General features: G+C 43.0%; 1 protein-coding gene across 10 annotated transcripts in view; it reads right to left on the bottom strand.

Moving 5' to 3' along the window:
* The window catches only part of STX8 (syntaxin 8), a 691269-nt gene that overhangs the window by 287284 nt on the left and 383985 nt on the right, over positions 1-20000 (bottom strand). For all 10 annotated transcript variants that reach the window (XM_050765472.1, XM_050765470.1, XM_050765479.1 and 7 more), the window contains exon 5: positions 11546-11656. In XM_050765472.1, the coding sequence (XP_050621429.1) occupies positions 11546-11656 (111 nt within the window). The remainder of the gene's footprint in view (positions 1-11545; positions 11657-20000) is intronic.

The raw sequence follows: 20000 nt of genomic DNA, 5'->3' as shown, positions 1-20000 counted from the left end.
CTCTGGGAGGCCGAGGCGGGCGGATCACGAGGTCAGGAGTTCGAGACCATCCTGGCTAACACGGTGAAACCCCGTCTCTACTAAAAATACAAAAAAATTAGCCGGGCGTGGTGGCTGGCGCCTGTAGTCCCAGCTACTCAGGAGGCAGAGGCAGGAGAATGGTGTGAACCCGGGAAACGGAGCTTGCAGTGAGACGAGATCGTGCCACTGTACTCCAGCCTGGATGACAAAGGGAGACTCTGTCTCAAAAAAAAAAAAAAAAAAAAAAAGTGAATTGGAGACTTAAAGTAATGACTTAGGTTCATTTGAGCCTAAATAAAATAACCCAAAAGGTCAGCGAGTCACTACCTCTCTGGGATTTCAATGAAAAGAGAAGTGACAAGAAATGAAGGTTCTTAATGAGGTCAAAGAATTGAACCTTGAGTCTCTGGTTCTTGAAGAAACTTCAAGAAGAGAGTTGCAGTTGCTTAGGGAGTTGCAGAGAAGAGATGATACAGACACTACAACTTGCCTACCCAGCATCATTATGTCTCATCTTCCTTGTTATCAGAACCTCAACTTTCTTCAGGGCTCCACTGCTCAGAGACCATAACTTCATCCTCATTTTCAGCTCAAGAATATCTCCCTCCTGAACTAAGCTAGTCAATCACAGAAACCCCATTCTCCCATAATTTTTGGTATAATATGGTCATGTGGTACAATAGTCTATTTCTATTTTGAGCCAAAGTCAATTAGGAAGCTTCCAGGAAGTGTCTCATTGCTCTTTAAAAACAAATAACTGAAAAATACAAAAAAAAAAAAAAAAAGACAAAAAAATGCCAAAAGCTATTAGAGAATTAAGAAAGTGACTTTAGGCCGGGCGTGGTGACTCACGCCTGTAATCCCAGCACTTTGGGAGGCCGAGGCGGGTGGATCACGAGGTCAGGAGATCAAGACCATCCCGGCTAACACAGTGAAACCCTGTCTCTACTAAAAATACAAAAAATTAGCCAGGCGTGGTGGCGGGCACCTGTAGTCCCAGCTACTCAGGAGGCTGAGGCAGAGAATGGCGTGAACCCGGGAGGCGGAGTTTGCAGTGAGCCGAGATTGTGCATCTGCACTCCAGCCTGGGTGACAGAGCAAGACTCTGTCTCAAAAAAAAAAAAAAAAAGTAGGATGGCTAGGTCAGAGGGTATGTGCATTTGTAATTGCAATAGCATTTCACAAGTTATTTTCTAGCAGGGTAGAACCAGTCTAAACTTGTGCCAGCAATTTATGTGAGTGCCTGTTTCCCAACAGTCTTTCCCAAAGAATGTTGTTACTTTCGTATCCTACTCCAAACTAACATATAAAGAGAGCTTTATATAGTAATATCTTAGTAGAGTTTTATGTAATTATTATATATAACTATAGTGAACCAAGGTTATAAAGAAATTTTCGTGTTTTTTTTCTGGTACTTTTGTGGTTTTATAACTATTAAATCTTTGATCCATTTGGAATTTAATTGGTGAAGAGTATGAATCCTACATTTTTCCTACTTAGCTCTATTCTATTTTTGTGACTGACTACATTTTTTACTTAGTAGTTCATTTTCTCATCTTCAAATGTAAGATGCTGCATTATCATAGAATACATTCCCATATGTATTTTGATCTATGTCTGGACTTTGTAATGTGTTCCATTGGTCCTTCTGTCTACTTATATGCTAGTACCACATTTTTAAAATATGGATACTTTGTTTTCATATATGATAGGACAAATCTGCCATTAAACTTCTTTTTAAGAGTTTGGCTTTTTTTTTTTTTTTTTTTTTTTTTGGAGACAGAATCTCACTCTGTCGCCAGGCTAGAGTGCAGTGGTGCAATTTCGGCTGACTGCAACCTCCACCTCCTGGGTTCAAGCGATTCTCCTGCCTCAGCCTCCCAAGTAGCTGGGATTACAGGTGCCCGCCACCGTGCCCAGCTAATTTTGGTATTTTTAGTAGAGATGAGGTTTCACCATGTTGGCAGGGTGGTCTCAAATCTCTTGACCTCATGATCCACCCACCTTGGCCTCCCAAAGTGCTGGGATTACAGGCGTGAGCCACCGCGCCTGGCCGAGTTTTGCTTATTTTTTAACACGAATTCTAGAATCAGCTAATGTAATTCCATAAGATAGAACAATTCTTTAAAAAAAATTGGGATTGTGTTAAATCTTGAAATCCTTTACAATGTTGAATTTTCTCATCGAAGATCATGGGATTTTTTTGTTTGTTTTTCTCTCCAAGGCATTTTTCAGGTCTTTCAGTAACATTTTCTTCAAAAAAGTGTAACATGTTTCTCATCAAATTTATTTGTTTTTAAAATCTTTTTGGTTGCTCTTTTAAATCCAAGTTTTTTAAATTGTACTTTTCTATTGTTTATCTGAAAACTGTTGATAATTAATGTCTGCTATTAATATTAAAGTCACTTTTTTTTTTTTTTTTTTTTAGACAGAGTCTCGCTCTGTCACCCAGGCTGGAGTGCAGACGCACAATCTCGGCTCACTGCAAACTCCGCCTCCCGGGTTCACGCCATTCTCCTGCCTCAGCCTCCCAAGTAGCTGGGACCACAGGCACCCACCACCACGCCTGGCTAATTTTTTGTGTTTTTAGTAGAGATTTTTGTATTTTAGTATATTTAGTTTCACTGTGTTAGCCAGGATGGTCTCGATCTCCTGACCTCATGATCCGCCCACCTTGGCCTCCCAAAGTGCTGGGATTACATGCGTGAGCCACCATGCCCGGCCTCTAGTCATCCTACTTCTAAGAACTTACCTAGAGATATACTTTCACATATGCAAAATCCCTCACTACTATAGTTTTGTAATAGAAAAGACTGAAAACAATACTCATATATATAAGAGACTAGTTAAATAAATGACAGTAAATGCATACAATGAAATATTATAAGGCTACAAAAACTAATGACAAAACCTTATGTCACGATTGGGAAAATCTCCAAGATATTTGATCAGGTGACAAAAGAATGTTGCAGAATGCTATGTATGATACGTTATCAAGTGTGTAAAAGATGGAGAGAAATAATACATTCCTATTTGCTGGTATGCGCTTAAGAGAACCCTGGAAGGATATGCCAAAACTTATTGAGAGTAATTACTTATGTTGAGGAGGAGGAGACATAGTGGGAAGATTTTTCACTGAATCCTGTTCAATGCTTTGTAGATGTCTTAGCCGTATGAATTATATTACTCATGCAAGACACATTCTCCTTTCTCTTCTATCGTTATGCCTGGAGTGTGGCTGGGAACTGCTGTAGCTATTCTGAGACCACGAGAGGAGTCACTCAGAAGGCAAAGCCAACACTGAGTATTGGAAGGCGAAGGGAAATGAAGAGACAGCAAGAACCTGAAGCCGTGACGGCCCCACTGGGCTGTCAATCAGCCCTCTCACTTCTCTAACCTGCAACTTATTTCATGGGACATTTTTCCCTATTTAAGCCATTTTCAGTAGGGTTATCTGTTATACGTGGTTGAGGGCAGCCAACTGCTACACTAGTCTTGAGAGCTAAACCCAGGCACCCCCTTAACAAACGTCAGAGTGGGGTCAGGACAATAAGCACAACCTTCTTTTCCAGACTTCTTTGTCCTCCTCCCCCGAACGCTGAAGAAGCAACCTTCCCTTCTGGTCTTCATCACGCTTCTACACACCCATCTGCACTAATTCCACTGTGCTGTGATCTGTCTTTGTGTACATTTCCCCTTCCTGAGTAAACTCTGAACTCTGAAAGAATGGGCTTTTTTTTTAATTTGAGACGGAGTTTCACTCTTGTTGCCCAAGCTGGAGTGCAGTGGCGCAATCTCAGCTCACTGCAACCTCCGTCTTCTGGTTTCAAGAGATTCTCCTGCCTCAGCCTCCCGAGTAGCTGGGATTACAAGCGCCCACCACCATGCCCAGCTAATTTTTTTATTTTTTTTAGTAGAGACGGGGTTTCACCATGTTGGCCAGGCTGGTCTCGAACCCCTGACCTCATGATCCACCCGCCTTGGCCTCCGAAAGTGCTAGGATTACAGGCGCGAGCCACCACACCCGGCCAAGAACAGGCATTATAAATGACAAACTGATCCCCCCATGGACACCTCTTAGCCCACCTTGCGTGGTTTCAGTAACTTCTGATTCTAATTGTTGCTCAAGAAGAAAGCAGCAAGACTATGTACCAAAGCTATTTGTCTTTCCATCAAACTACCCAAAATAATCAGGGAGGCAGAGACAAAGCTGCATGCTTCACCAGACCCTCCTCTTGAGTATACAGAAAGATTACATCCCCCAGCCGCCCTCACAGCTAGGTTGGAGCCACGTGACTAGTTATGGCCAAGGGGCTGAGTGTGTGAAACTTGCAGGCCAAAGCATAGAAGACGGATGTGAGTTCTCCACACCCTCATTCTTCTCCAGTCATGGGGAACACGCAGGCCTTGTGTCATGAGAGCACAGCCCAGAGACGGAAGCAACCTGAATCTCGGAGGCAGCTTTACGTGACAGACTTTACACGAGGCAGGCAAAAAAGCTTTCATTAAAAGTGTGACATTTGCAGGTTTGTTAACACAGTCTATCGCCTCCTGGCTCAGTCAACCTTTCCGTCAACAAAAACGTGCTGCATCAACAACACACCTGCTGTATATACCCAACTCTGGGCTGGATGTTACGGCAGATACAGAAACGTGTGTGAAGACGCTCATTCATTGCGCAATTATTTATTAAAAATTGTGCTAGGCTTTGGTCTCTGTCCTTGAGATATTTAAAATAAAGACCAAGAGACAAAATATACACTTCCAAAAAAGAAAAACAGTTAAGTATTAACCGTAGTCTCCCTAGCTAAATCAGCTTCCCACTAACATGCTCTCAAAATATAATCTATTTTTTTGAATATATTTTACTGATTATATGGTTCTTTATTTCACGCCTGTCTCTCTCCCTGGACCGTACGTAGCTCAACTGCAAAAAGTAGGTGCTTTTGTAGTTTTGGTTTTTTTTTTTACCACTACACTTCCAGTATCAGTGTATAGCACATAGCAGGCACTCAATAAAGATCTACTTAATGAAGGAAGGTTTGCTTCACCACGTTTTTGCTTCCTTACCTATTTTTCATTAAACTAGCAGGAAATTATAATATTCTTGACTGCACTTAATAACTTCTTGGGGTTCAACTATCCCTACATTCACTTAAGAGGACAAAGCAAATCGGTACTGATTTCAGCACACCCTTGCATGTCAGAAAAGCTAGGAAGTCGCTGTATTTCAGGGACATAAATAAAAGAGAGAAGGGGGTTTATGATATGGATGTATATTCCTTAGCCACTTCCCTCTTCTAGAAGAGTAGGTTGGTCACGTGCTAACAACATTAAGCAATATGAAGCACAAATCAATGATTCTTTAGGAAATCTAAGTACTATGGGACATAAATCATCCTTCTTATAAACCAAGATTTAAATTGAAATAAAACATTCAACGGTTTAAAATGGGGAGGAGCATTTTTAATGTCAGAATTTAATGTAAATTTTTCTTTTGCCCCTCTTGACAACCAATACAGTGATATGAATTAGACACTGGAAATAATCATGTTTTGTCAGTAGTGCAAGAGAAAAGTCTATCTCTAAAATCAAATTTTAAAAATCTGCACTCTGAGAAAATGTAGCCATTTCATTATCACCTTCTTTTGATTTTAACAATTGGTCTGCTTGTTAATATATCCTTCCTGACATACAACTACTACCTCAAACTCTAAACAACTTCCTATTCCCTATAATCCTCTGCATAGTTGGTGGTGTGAAGATTAAAGCTCAGCCAATTAGCCACCCACTGCAGCCGAGTTAATCACATAATCTTTGAGATGGTCACAGAGCAGTGGAGTATGCAATGGTTTTTGTTGTTTTTTTCCCTCTCTTTACAGGCAAAGATTTAACTAATTGTGAGATTTAGCAATGCTCTCGAATATAAAGGGCGGGAAGGTTTTAAATCAGAAGCTGTGTCATTGCTTTATGAGACAGGGCTTATCTTCTTCTAAGAGACACTGTTGCAGCGACTTCTTTAACAAGTTTCCAAATAACCTAAATTACTCAACCATTGCTTATTGAGACCAAGGCTTACTGCTTTAGAATAATGACCAGTAATCCGTAAGGTAAAACTAAGATTCTGTCACATGACCAGTTACGCATTCAATTGTGTGATTGCCACATTAATGTCTATTTAAAGGAAATGCTAATCCAAACTGAAGTCCAACCATACTTGACTTTGCCTAATAAGGCCACATATGAGGAGGAAGAGAAAGGAGGGAAAAGAGGGATGGAAAGGTTCTCAGGAACGAGGGATGGGGAAGAAAGAGAGGAAAAAAGGGTTGCACAAAGTAACGAGAAAGAGGGAAACAGAGGTAGGGGCTCTAGGAAGGAAGGAAGGAAGGAAAGAAGGCTCACCAGGTCCCAAGCGAGTCCTGCTAAGGTAAACTGATCTTGTGGCATTGCTGTCAGTTACTAGAGAAATGCCGATTAGTAGATTAACCCCAGTTCTCTAACAGTAAATGTGTTGTGGTCATGGTCTAGCATTAATGACAAAATGTGCCACAGTGAGCATGTCTATAACATTTCAAAGTTCTGACAAGGCTTTCTGGCCACTGTGCTTCTGGACGTCATGAATTAAGAGAAAGACACCTACCCTCCACCCACAAAGTGACAAAGCAACCCAACTGACCCCCCCAAAAACCAAGAACTACAGAAGCAAAGAAAAATGCTGGAGGAATCCCGAGATTAGAGAAGCAAATGAAAATCTTGGAGGAGCCTGGGACTGGGAATTAACTGTGGAGAGGTCTAAGGAAATCTCTGTAAGTCACTGGAGATACTACAGAAACCAACTGGCAGAGAAACGAATGAGTTTCTCCAAAGATAGATAGAGCTGAGCGTTCCCTAACAGCTGGTATTAGAAATGACCAGGCAACTGACAATCAGCGGGGAAGGGGATACAATCAAACTGTAATTGAACATGTCATATAATGCACAAGTCACGTTTACAATTGAATTACGGTCCTCAGAAGGCTAGGTCCAAGCAACAGAACTATTAGGTATGAGAAGTTGGGAAAAGAAGGGGAGGTCTCAAGGATGGGGATTAGGGGTAAAGAAGGCAAAAATAATACTCTCACATAGGCAGGTGAAGGAAATCCAAGACCAGCAACTCTGACCTCAAATCTAAGAAAATCCGCTTCTGGCAGTCTACTTAGGCTTTAGCATTCACTCAGCCACACACTTCTTGCTGGTCCTCAATAAGTCCACATGGTGCCATCTTCCCTGACCAGTTGGAGCAATGCTAGCTGGGTATTTGTTCTCATGGCCCTTGAGCAGATTTCCCAGGGACTTTTCTACATAGCTTTTGACAGTGGTTTTTTCTAGTATGAATTTTCTTATTGATCAGATTTCTCTGGAATGTCCACAGGACTTACACTTTTTGGACAAGCATATGTAGACACGTTCCTGTTAGGGTGTTGGGTCTAAAGCAATCCTAGCCCAACAAGGATTCACCAATGGAAGTGAAGGGGAAATTCACCTTCCAGGCCACCGACATCCCTCTCCTTCCTCTCTGCATCTGCAATGACTTTCTTTCTTCATGGTGCTCAATGTCCAGTCGCCACGTTGGTTTCCCGCTGTTGGCCAGATTCCACGTCATCCGGAACGGACCATCACTGTGTGTTATGTCCATGTCTACCTTCTTCAAATCACTCCACAGGAGTCATTTCTCCCTGACAGGGCTTACATTCTTTTTTAAAAAGAATTCTTCTAGAAGTTATTCTGATCTATCCTAGACTTCTGGTCCTGAAAAGATACACCAATCTCTATGTTGCCCTTGGTTTCATCTTGACAGCATGTAAATAGGTCTGGCCAGTTACTTTATTTCAACCCTCAGGGATTCAGTTACCTTTGCTTGACAGTGTCTCCCCAGTATGATCTCTGTCCCCATGCCACTCAGCCACTCACCAACACACCAACAAGCAACAGCTGTAGTCCACCACATGGATCAGCCTTATAGGCATGAAGAGCAGAAGGCAGTCCCAGTGGCAGGACCCAGAGGTCTTCCTCAGAAGGCCTCTATCCAAAAACACCACCTGACAATAACCTGCCAAATTCCCTAAACATTCCTATCAACTAATTCACTGTGGTTTAAATCCTAGGGTTTAAGGTGGTTTTGGTTAAAATACCTCCAGAAGACAGGACATTGCCAGCCGTTGATTCCACTGCTAGAATTAACGAGATTGTTCACTAATAAGACAATAGGCAGCAAGCTGGGCACGGAGGCAAGCAGACACGGAACAAATGAGATGTGGAAGAGGAGAATGGAGGGCAGAGGACCAGGTGCAGCATATGATGGGGTCACACAGACCAGGTCCCTGTAGAGCACTCAAGGGGCATGACACCAGGGACAGAAGATCTCCAAAGCAATGAGGCAGCATGAGCTCCCTCTCAGCCTGATGGAGACACAATGCTCCAGTAATAACATCTTGTATTTACAAAGGTCTTAGAGTTTACAAAGCCCATCTCATAGCAATCACTTCATCTGGTCCTAACAACAGTGAAAAATGGGCAGCACATGTACCCGCAGTCTAAGGTCAATGACTTGGAAGCCCAGATGACTGAGGGACTAGAAAGCTACAGAACTGGGTCCTTCTAACACCTCATCCAGCTCTTTTTATGGTGCAATGGTTACGAGTTCAGAGCTAAAATCTAAGTTCTGTGACTGACTAGCTTTAGAATCTTGAACCCTCTGAGCCTCAGTTTCTCTTCTGCAAAATGGGATATTATAAAGAGCTCCTGAGCAAAAGCACATAAAGAGCTTAGCATAGTGCCTACCATATAAAAAACAAATAGCAGACACATGCTATAGGTCTCATGACTAGTACATCATGACATAGAGCAGTCGTTCTAACCCTGCCATCTACTAAATCCACCCAGCAGTCTCCCCAGCCTTACTGCTGCCCAGGTCTCACTCAAGACTATGCATGAGACTCTGCAAGTATATGGTCTAGACATTTCTTTCTTTTTTTTTTTTTTTCCCCATTCTCTCTTGTGTTCTGATGCAAACTACCATGATTAAGAATAAATGACACAGGTCAGGTGCAGTGACTCATGCCTATAATCCCAGAATTTTGGGAGACTGAGGCGGGCACACCACCTGAGGTCAGATATTCAAGACCAGCCTGGCCAACATGGTAAAATCTCATCGCTAGCAAAAATACAAAATTAGCCAGGCGTTGTGGCGTGCGCCTGTGATCCCAGCTACTCGGGAAGCTGAGGCAGGAGAATCACTTGAACTCAGGAGGCCGACGTTGCAGTCAGCTGAAATTGTGCCACTGCACTCCAGCCTGGGTGGTAGAACGAAACTCTGTCTCAAAAAAAAAAAAAAAAAAAAAGGAATGATACAAAGCAATATTTCTCAAATTATAGTGTGCATTCAAATCACTTGATGATCTTGTTAAAATGCAAGTTTTAATTCCGTACTTTGGGACTGGGGTTGGAAATTCTGAGTTTGCAACACGCTGCCAGGTAATGCTGACGCTGCTTATCAGCCGGTTACAGTTCAAAGGACACAGAGATGATTAGAGAAGAAAGGTGACAAAGGCAGGCAAGTTGGGTCCAAAAACAGAAAACAGAAGGACCTGGTGGGAGGACTTCAGAGGTCCTTGGCCTAAATTCCTAGGTTGGCTCCTTCAGCATCATTAATGACAAGCAAAGAGCAGAGTCCACGCTCTTTTCAAATGGGAACTGACTATTTATCACGACTGCCTCATCACTACCGAGCAGAACAGTCTGAATATTTTGCCCCCTTCTGACCATCATGTCTCTACATGACCCCTATTCCTCCATGAAACAAGCTTCCCGTCCTAACTATGCCCTTATTAATATCTTGACTAAAAAGACTGTCTTCAGTGTAAAGCCCCTTCTGAAAGATAGTTTTTTTTTTTTTTTTTTTTTTTTTTTTTTTTTTTTTTTTGAGACAGAGTCTCGCTCTGTCCCAGGCTGGAGTGCAGTGGCACAATCTTGGCTCAGTGCAACCTCCACCTCCCAGGTTCAAGCAATTCTCCTGCCTCAGCCTCCTGAGTAGCTCGGACTACAGGTGGCCGCCACTGCGCCCGGCTACTTTTTTTTTTTTTTTTTTTTGTATTTTAGTAGAGACGGTGTTTCACCTTGTTGCCCAGGCTGGTCTCAAACTCCTCAGCTCAGGCAATCCACCCACCTCGGCCTCCCAAAGTGCTAGGCTTACAGGCGTGAGCCACTGCGCCCAGACGCCAGTACTCTTTCCACCTTGGGGGATTCCTTTGCTCCCCTGTTCTCTTTGACCAACCTGGAACACCACCTTCATCCACATACTCCACCCCTGTACCCTGGGACTGAATATGCCAGGGAAATATGGGGAACCACAGTAGATTGGCCCGCCACAGGCTTCTGTCTTCATTTAAACCCCGCCCAGGAGACTGCCAAGAGTATCACCCTCCCCTCACGACTCCTTAGGTTCCTTTCTTCACAGAAGCAACTTAACATCCCAGCTACCTTTCCGTATTTCACAGTTTCTTCACGGAACCTTGGAAACTGCTCCTGAGAAGACTGGGATCCACGGGAAAATCAGTTTCGTTTTCTTCAGCTTGTTCTAGGCAGTGGTTTGCAATCCGGGTTGTATATTAGAATCACCTGAGACTTCCCTGCCCCCTGCCCCTCCACCCCAATCCCACTCGGGTTCACTTGTCTGAGGTGGAGTCTGATAATGCATGGCTAGGGTCCAAAACCACTGCCCTTGGGAAGCCATACTACTCCTAACTGGGAACTAACTAGAAACAAGCTCCTCTCCACGATACATGCATCGTCCCTAGCGTGGAAGACGAGGAGAGGCGGCTTTCCACCCAAGCTCATTGCCTTCTGCGATGGTTCCCATGATGAAGCTCAGGAAGTTCTGGAAACAGGGGGAGGCCAATTTTAAAGATGTAGCAATTTACGGTTCATCAGCCTCAGCCTTGGAAAGCCGGACCCGTCCACGGGGTCTTCCAGCAGAGCCGGGCTCAGAGCAGCTGTCGGCTCTTTGAAGTGTGAATCACTCACTGGTGAAGAACGGGGAGGAGGGTCCAACTCCTCTGCCTCTGTGGGTGCCGGCCCAGTCTTATTAGGACTCATTTTTTCAATATGCCAATTTAAAAAAAAAAAAAAAACAAAAAACCAAACACTCCTTTGCCCACACAGAGAAGTACTGACTTCGGGAGTTTACAAGGCAGTTAACAAAGCAGAAAATTCAACCAAAGAATGCCAAAGACATGTTCTGACTTCACCCACAGTCTCCCTTAGTATGTTCCACCCAAGATGGGATTCAGCTGAACATACCTGGTTTCCTAAACCTAGAAAATTAACGAAAACTAAATTGAGTAGAATATTATAGTCCAACACCATAAATGAATAGAATAGATTTTGATTGATTTAATGCCTAAAGTAAGGCATTCAGGAAACAGCTGTAATATTTGCAAAGAAGTCTTCGCCCACCAAGTAATCCCTGTAAATGAAAACATCCTACCTGATTAGATCTGGTTCGGCACCCTCATTCTTAAAGGATGCCAGAAGTAGTCTCTCCCGAGTTACAAGATCATCCAACAGGTTCTGTCTTCGGTCCCCTTCAAGCTGTGTTCTGCGGACATCTTGTTAAGGTCCAATGGTGAATAAATGACCTCGTGTTAACTATTACATTATTAAGTTAGCTCTTCAAGTCAGTTGTGGCTTTTACAGACTGTAATCACTACTACCCAGAAGGGATGCTCACCATTTCACTCCTGTGGTTTTCCTACTCTGACTTTCACCTTCATCAGGTCATCAGGTAAAGGACCTTGGCAGGACCGTCACAGAGGGACTTACAAACACTGATATGGATCACGACACAAGTTCTTTCACTGAGAAACATACCAGGTAAATATTACTTTGCTCCCCGTGGCCAAACTTATTTATTTTTGAGACAGAGTCTCGCTCTGTCACCCAGGCTGGAATGCAATGATGCGATCTCGGCCCACTGCAACCTCTGCCTCCCGGGTTCAAGCAGTTCTCCTGCCTCAGCCTCCCGAACAGCTGGGCTTACAGACATGCAACACCACACCCAGCTAAGTTTTGTATTTTGTATTTTTATTAGAGACAGGGTTTTGCTGTGTTGGCCAGGCTGGTCTTGAACTCATGACCTCAGGTGATCTGCCTGCCTTGGCCTCCCAAAGTGCTGGGATTACAGGCGTGAGCCACCATGCCCAGTCCCAGTGACCAAATTTAAATGACTTTTCCTGCCAGTGGTGCAACCTGGCTCAGTGATTCCTTAGGTTTTGAGTTATATGTGTCAGTGTTGCAGGGCGTTTTCCTACATATTAATACCCTAAGATGCTCTGTTTAAAAAACTGGGAGCGCTGGGGGAGAGAAATTCTCTATATTGTTCTCTTTCTTCCATGTTAATATCTATTAACACACCTAGAATATTTATAAAGTGCTACTTTATGCAACAGATTTGCTCTATAAATTGTTACCATCAGTTCACTATTTAAATACATTGCATGATCTGTAAAGAAAATTATAAAGAGAATAATTTTAATGTGTGATTCTAGCAAACATGCTAGACCAGGAGCCCCAAAGGCAGAGTTGTAGCCCTATTCTTACCATTATCTATGCTCTTGAACCAGTTATTTCACCTTTTTGGATCTCTCTCTCTTTATATGTAACACTAGATAATCTCTAACATCTTTTCCACAACAGTTCATAAGTGGTGGTTAAAACCAAAAACCATCCTTCTGGGAAATGTAGTCTTCGCAAAGAAACCTACAATTCACCAATAGGTGGACGAGAGTGCGGCGCGTGCGCAGAGGCGCGCATGAAGCAAAAAGGGAAGTGGCGTCTGTCAACAACTGGCACCGCTACCCTTGGACTAAGTACAAAGTTTTACATACTAGCTTTCTTGATGCAAACTACAAAAGCACAAAAGTGTTTACTTTTTTTTTTTTTGGAGATGGATTCTCACTCTGTCTCCAGGTTGGAGTGGTGCAGTGGCGTGATGTCGGCTCACTGCAACTTCTGCCTCCAGGGTTGAAGCGATTCTCCTGTCTCAGCCTCCCGAGTAGCTGGGACTACAGGCTCCCACTACCATGCCCAGCTAATTTTTGTATTTTTAGTACAGACGGGGTTTCACCATGTTTGTCAGGATGGTCTCGATCTTTTGACCTCATGATCCGCTCGCCTCAGCCTCCCAAAGTGCTGGGATTACAGGCATGAGCCACTTCACCTGACCTCATACATTCCTTTTTTCTTTTTTCCTTTTTTTTTTTTTTTTTTTAATTTGAGACAGTGTCTCCCTGTCACCCAGTCTGGAGTGCAGTGGCATGATCACCACAACCTCCAGCTCTGGAGTTTAAGCGATTCTCCTGCCTCAGCCTCCCAAGTAGCTGGGCTTACATGCGCACGCCACCATGCCCAGCTAATTTTTGTATTTTCAGTAGACATGGGATTTCCCCATGTTGTCCAGGCTGGTCTCGAACTCCTGACCTCAAGTGATCCACCCACCGCGGCCTCCCAAAGTGCTGGGATTACAGGCGGGAGCCACCACACGCCCGGCTGCCTCATATATTCTTGATAGTAATGCAAACAGGTTCAACCAACTGCTAAACTGCCTTCTAAATACCTAACAAAATGTAAAAGGTACAGTCTTTCAACAGACATTTCTCCTGCAGATACAGTCATACAAGGACTTAGAAGCAAGGATGTCCACTGAACTATTATTTATAATAGCCACACTGGAAATATCAGTAAGTAACTAGTGTATCTGTACAATGGAATGTTTTGTAGCCTTAAACCAAGAATAGGAAAGCTGCTTAGGGGGCTGATAATGATAATTAACATTTCTGAGCACTTACTAAGTGTTTACATGAATTATTTGACGTGCAGTAATCTACAAAATATAACATTAAACCAAAAGAGGAAAAACAACAGCAGCAGCAAGGAGCTAAACAGTGAACAGTATGCTCCCACTTTGTTAAAAAAAAAAAAAAATCGTATCTGTATACGTGTGTATATATACACAGAACATTTCTGATATATAAACATTGCCTCTAAGGAAAGACAACTAGGGATTAAGGGTATAAGGGAGACTGATGTTTCACTGAATATTGTTTCCTAATGTTTGTCTCTATCATCTGCTAATCAATAAAAACACAAGCTTCAGAACCATATGTATAATACAATCCCTTTATAGTCAAAAGAATTTATTTACATATGCATATATTTCCAGCCTAGAAAAGCCTGAGACACTAGCTACCAACCATCAACACTTAACTATGAAGAATGAGATGAGACAGAAAAGAATAAGGAAGAGAAAGAGGAGTCACTGGGAACAACTAATGAGAAATGTATCAGTAGAAAGTATAATACGCTTTGTAATAAAAACAATAAAGGTACATTTTAAAATCAGCAGATACTAGTTACAGATTTAAACAAAGAACATCAGTTTCAGAAACAGTAAAACTTGATGATGATGTTTTGTCGATGAGTAACCAAAGGACGGAAACCCACACAGTGGATGCTAGAAGAGGCCTTAATCCCAATTCTCTTGTTTTGCTGACCAGAAAATTAAGGACCAGCATGGCTAAGTCACTTGCCTGGGTTAACAGCAATGCTAGGTGAGAGCCCAGGTCTTTCTACCCTAGCTCACGGCTTTTCCACCAAACATTCCGGGGACTTCTCCACCTTGAGGTGCTGACTTAACTTTGCCACTTCTTAGAATCCTGATAAAAACAATACTGTGCATATGAATTCAGCATATTCCCAGGGACTCTGTAAATCTGGAAAACAATCCAATTAGGAACACTCTGCCTCTTTGTTTTATATTTTATTTTAATCTATGGAGAGAACAGAGCATAAGGAGATGCGGAGGAGGGAGATGGAATGAGAATAAATTGATGAATGGACCACCCTTGCTATATGAGGGTTGTTGTTAGTAAGAGGTCAAAGGATCATCCAGGAAACAATCTATACAGCATGTATGTGGACAGGTGTGTAGCAGTTGGGTAAAGTAGGGTAGTGGGAAAGAGTGTGCCTGAGTGATGCTAAGGACAAGCAGAAAGTAGGACACATAGGCTGAGCGCCGTGGCTCACGCCTGTAATCCCAGCACTTTGGAAGGCTGAGACGGGCGGTTCACGAGGTCAGGAGTTCGAGACCAGCCTGGACAACATGGTGAAACCCTGTCTCTACTAAAAAAAATACAAAAATTAGTTGGGTGTAATAGCACACACCTGTAGTCCCAGCTACACAGGAAGCTGAGGCAGGAGAATCACTGAAACCCAAGAGGCAGAGGTTGCAGTGAGCCAAGATTGTGCCACTGCATTCCAGCCTGGGCAACACAGACTCCATCTCAAGACAAAAAAAAGGACAGCACACAGTCAGTGGCCAGTGCTGGGGATTCCCTCCCTCTTCTACCAACCTGGTGAACAGCCAAGGAAGAAGATAAGAGAACAGACAGATAAAGAAAAGGAAGAGAAGAGCTAACTATCATAGTACTTTGTCCTTGGCTATGCTGATTTTACATGTAATTATAGCCAATTCATGGATATGTAAAGTTGTAAATAAAACGGGATCCTGATTTCATATTACTAATACCTACTACCAACATGCATAAGCCCAGTTTCTCTGCTGTAACCTGGTAAGCATTTGAACCACAGATGGAGCAGGGTGAATATGCAACTGGATCCACAGGACACCCAATCCCACTCCAGCTCCTGGATTTTCTCATATATTTGATATAAGGCTTAAGAATTTAGGCCGGGCACGGTGGCTCACACCTGTAATCCCAGCACTTTGGGAGGCTGAGGTGGGCGAATCACCTGAGGTCAGGAGTTTGAGACCAGCCTGGCCAACATGGCAAAACCCCGTCTCTACCAAAAACACAAAAATTAGCCAGGCGTGGTGGTGCACACCTGTAATCCCAGCTACTTGGGAGGCTGAGGCAGGAGAATCGCTTGAACCTGGGAGGTGGTGGTTGCTGTGAGCTGAGATTGCACCATTGTGCTCTAGACTGAGCAACAAGAATGAAACTCTGTTTCGAAAAAGAAAAAAAAATAGAATTTAGGTAAGCCTTATTTTGTGAAAGAGCTGCTCTGGTGAAGGAAGAAGTTTGCAGATAATTACTTCTCCATGCCAAAAAAAAAAAAGAACTGTTCAAGGTTTTAGAGGTCAAAAGACTTTTCCAGCTTTCTTTTTTTAAGTCAACAAACTCTAATAAATATTTATGATGTACCAGGCCAAGTCCTTACCTTCCTGAAAGCACTGATCACATTTTGCAAGTACTATTTTAATACCATCATTGTTTGTGTGTTTTGATATAACCACCATGCATGATTAAAAACTCTATAAAGAAAGGATGACCTGTAAATTCTCAACGGTAGCTGAAATCTTTACAATAATGATAAAATAATCAGTAGCAGCTAATCCTCAAGGAGGACTCAGTATATGTGAAGCACCCTGTATGCATATCATCTCATCCTTACACAACAGCCTTTATGCCAGGTGGACTTCCAGCATCCCATTCCACAAATGAGGCAAAAAGAGGTTAGGTAACTTCCCCAAGGGTAAGTGTTGGTAACCACCTTTTATTCACCACCCACCCTTATGGGGGCTAGTCCTGTGAAGGGCTTTAAAAAGATTTTCTTCAGCTTGCACAATAACCTGGCAAAGCATGATTATTCCTACATTACAGATAATGAAACTAAGGTCCAGAAAGGCTAAACTGCTGTTTGGCCTTGGTAAGTGGCAGAGCTGGTCTTCGATCTCAGATCTGTCTGCTTTCAAAGCCAATGTTGTTCCCACTATACCAGTGGCGCCTAGACATTCAGGTTTCATGGACCAGTAATATGTCCAAAAAAACTGAGGGGGTGTAACTTACATAGAATTACCAATTATACATTTTGCCAGGTATGGGTGTTCAAGAAAACAAGAAATAAAACGGTCTACTTTTACTACCATGGTGAAAAAGCAAGGAGATTTTAACACCAAAAACTAGAAAGAACCATGTAACAGTTCTGTATAAATCAGAAAACAGACTTGGCATGGTGGCTCACACCAGTAATCCCAACATTTTGCAGGCCGAGGCGGAGGATCGCTTGAGGCTAGAAGTTCGAGACCAGCCTGGGCAAATGGCAAGACCCCATCTCTACAAAAAATTAGCTGGGCATGGTGACATACACCTGGAGTCCTAGCCACTTGGGAGGCTGAGGCAGGAGGATCACTTGAGGCCAGGGGTTTGAGGCTGCGGTGAGCTAGGATTTTGCCACTGCCCTCCATCCTAGGCAACACAGTGAGATCCTGTCTTAAGTCAGAAAAAAGTTCTTATATATCAGAAAACTTCCACTACATAAACACTATGTTCTCCTTATTTTTCTCACGTTACCAAGTATCAGTGTAAACCGATGGACAGGCACAGAGTTTGAGAGCCAGTCTGCCTCCACTGGAGCTACCAGGGGATACCTGTAAAATCTGTTCAGTCGGCCGGGCGTGGTGGCTCTATCCTGTAATCCCAGCACTTTGGGAGGCCGAGATGGGCAGATCACAAGGTCAGGAGATCGAGACCATCCTGGCTAATCCGGTGAAACCCCGTCTCTACTAAAAAATACAAAAAACTAGCTGGGCGTACTCGGGAGGCTGAGGCAGGAGAATGGCGTAAACCCGGGAGGCAGAGCTTGCAGTGAGCTGAGATCCGGCCACTGCACTCCAGCCTGGGCGACAGAGCGAGACTCTGTCTCAAAAAAAAAAAAAAAAAAAAAAAAAAAAAAAAAAAAAAAGAAAACAAAACAAAACAAAAAATCTGTTCAGTCAGCCTCTCCACAACCACATCCATTGGGGTTTGTTACATAGTAATCACCACATCTGTCTATGTACCTATCTATCTACTTACCTATCTTTTTTTTTTTTTTTTTTTTTGAGACGGAGTCTCGCTCTGTCACCCAGACTGGAGTGCAGTGGCTCGACCTTGGCTTACTACAACCTCTGCCTCCCAGGTTCACGCCATTCTCCTGCCTCAGCCTCCCGAGTAGCTGGGACTACAGGTGCCCGCCACCATGCCTGGCTAATTTTTGTATTTTTAGTAGACACAGGGTTTCACTGCGTTAGCCAGGATGGTCTCCATCTCCTGACCCCATGATTCGCCCGCCTCGGCCTCCCAAAGTGCTGGGATTACAGGCGTGAGCCACCGTGCCTGGCCCTACTTACCTATCTTTTATAGATTTTTAAAAATTATTTCCAAAGGCCTTCTCCCAAGACACCAAAGTACTTTTTGACATCAAACCCCTTTGTAAAGAGATTTTCTTTATTCTCTTTAAAATAAGTAAAGGTGCGGCCTCCTTTGAAATGCCAACAAAAGGATAAGTTTCTTGTGAAGCCAACTCTAAGAAGATGGTACTAAGTCTCTTTAGTACTATCTGGAATGTCACATGCGGCCTCCCATAGCATACACCTCTTCTCAGCTGGTGAGGCAATTACAGTTCCTGTCTTAAAGAGCACTGTGAACAGATGTTAAGGCCTTTCAGAATTTAAACTCTCTGACTGCAAGACTTCGGATTATTAATTGCATACTAACGGATTCAAAAGCACAGAACTTCCATTTTAACTTGACTTTTACTCCTGCCAGGAGAAAAATACTTTTTCAGGGGAGAGCATAACATCCCATGCCTTAATTCCATGAATTTCAATGTTTAGAAAGCATTTGCATAGGACTTATCTTTCTGGCAACTCCTAGTGTTCTTTGGACACGTTCACAAATGTAGAAAGGCATAAATTTATTAAGGATCATAAACTCTCAACTACCCAGCACAGTAAGGAAATGTGGTGTTCAAATATTCACATTAAAAAAGTCACCAAACATTCATTATGCCTCAAAAAAAGGATTAAAAAGTCACTCCATTGGTGATTTATGAACAAACATTTTTCTCAGCATCATAAAGTATACCTAATAAACCACAGTTAACACTGTCTAATCTTCTGATAGTTAAGAAGGTTCTTGAAGATTTGTGTTATAAACAAGATTTGTCTTGGCAGTCCAGCAACACAACAATTAATAGAGAATTCGAGTTGAAGACATGCCAGGCGACAGCTGACTGTATTATTTCTACTCAAGTAAAATTCAGCTTTTAAACAATTCACGTTGGGGCCACCCAGTCCTGTGTTTGAACCTGGTTCTTCCATTTCCTAGTTGTGGGGTCCTGGGTAATGACTAAAGCTCTCCAAGAATCCTCTCCTCAGTGTAGAAAATGCCTCTGCTGGGGCCGGGCGCGGTGGCTCACACCTGTAATCTCAGCACTTTGGGAGGCCGAGGTGGGTGGATCACAAGGTCAGGAGTTCGAGACCAGCCTGGACCACGTGGCAAAACCCCATCTCTACTAAAAATACAAAAATTAGCCAAGCATGGTGGCACATGCCTGTAATCCCAGCTGCTCAGGAGGTTGAGGCAGGAGAATCACTTGAACTCGGGAAGTGGGGTTTGCAGTGAGCCGAGATTGTGCCGCTGAACTTTAGCCGGGGTGACAGAGCAAGACTCTGTCTAAAAAAAAAAAAAACCAAAAAAAACAAAAAAACATCCTCTGCTGGAATTCTGGGTTATCTCTCCAACTTCATCAGTGACTTTTAGTGCAAAGTTTAACTTGGCCTCAGTATCTATTTTTGTAAAGAAGAGAAGGAAACACCAAAAAAACTAATAATATGAGATTATTAGGACTCACAGATTGCTATCTATCTTAAATCTGGAGGATAACTGCCAGAGAATTATTTTAAATGTTTGGGAAGAAGATGGAGGTTAGGGGAAGGGAAGATGGGAGGAACAGAAGGAGAATTAAAAAGAAGCCGTCATAATATATACACTACCTCCTTTCCCTTACATCAAAAGTGGCCTCCGTGGCCAGGCGCGGTGGCTCATGCCTGTAATCCCAGCACTTTGGGAGGCTGAGGCGGGCAGATCACCTGAGGTCAG

The sequence above is a fragment of the Macaca thibetana genome, chromosome 16 (assembly GCF_024542745.1).
Source record: "Macaca thibetana thibetana isolate TM-01 chromosome 16, ASM2454274v1, whole genome shotgun sequence".
Lineage (NCBI taxonomy): Eukaryota > Metazoa > Chordata > Mammalia > Primates > Cercopithecidae > Macaca > Macaca thibetana.
Note: the sequence above shows the minus strand (reverse complement) of the source record. Positions and strands in the feature narration are given on the sequence as shown.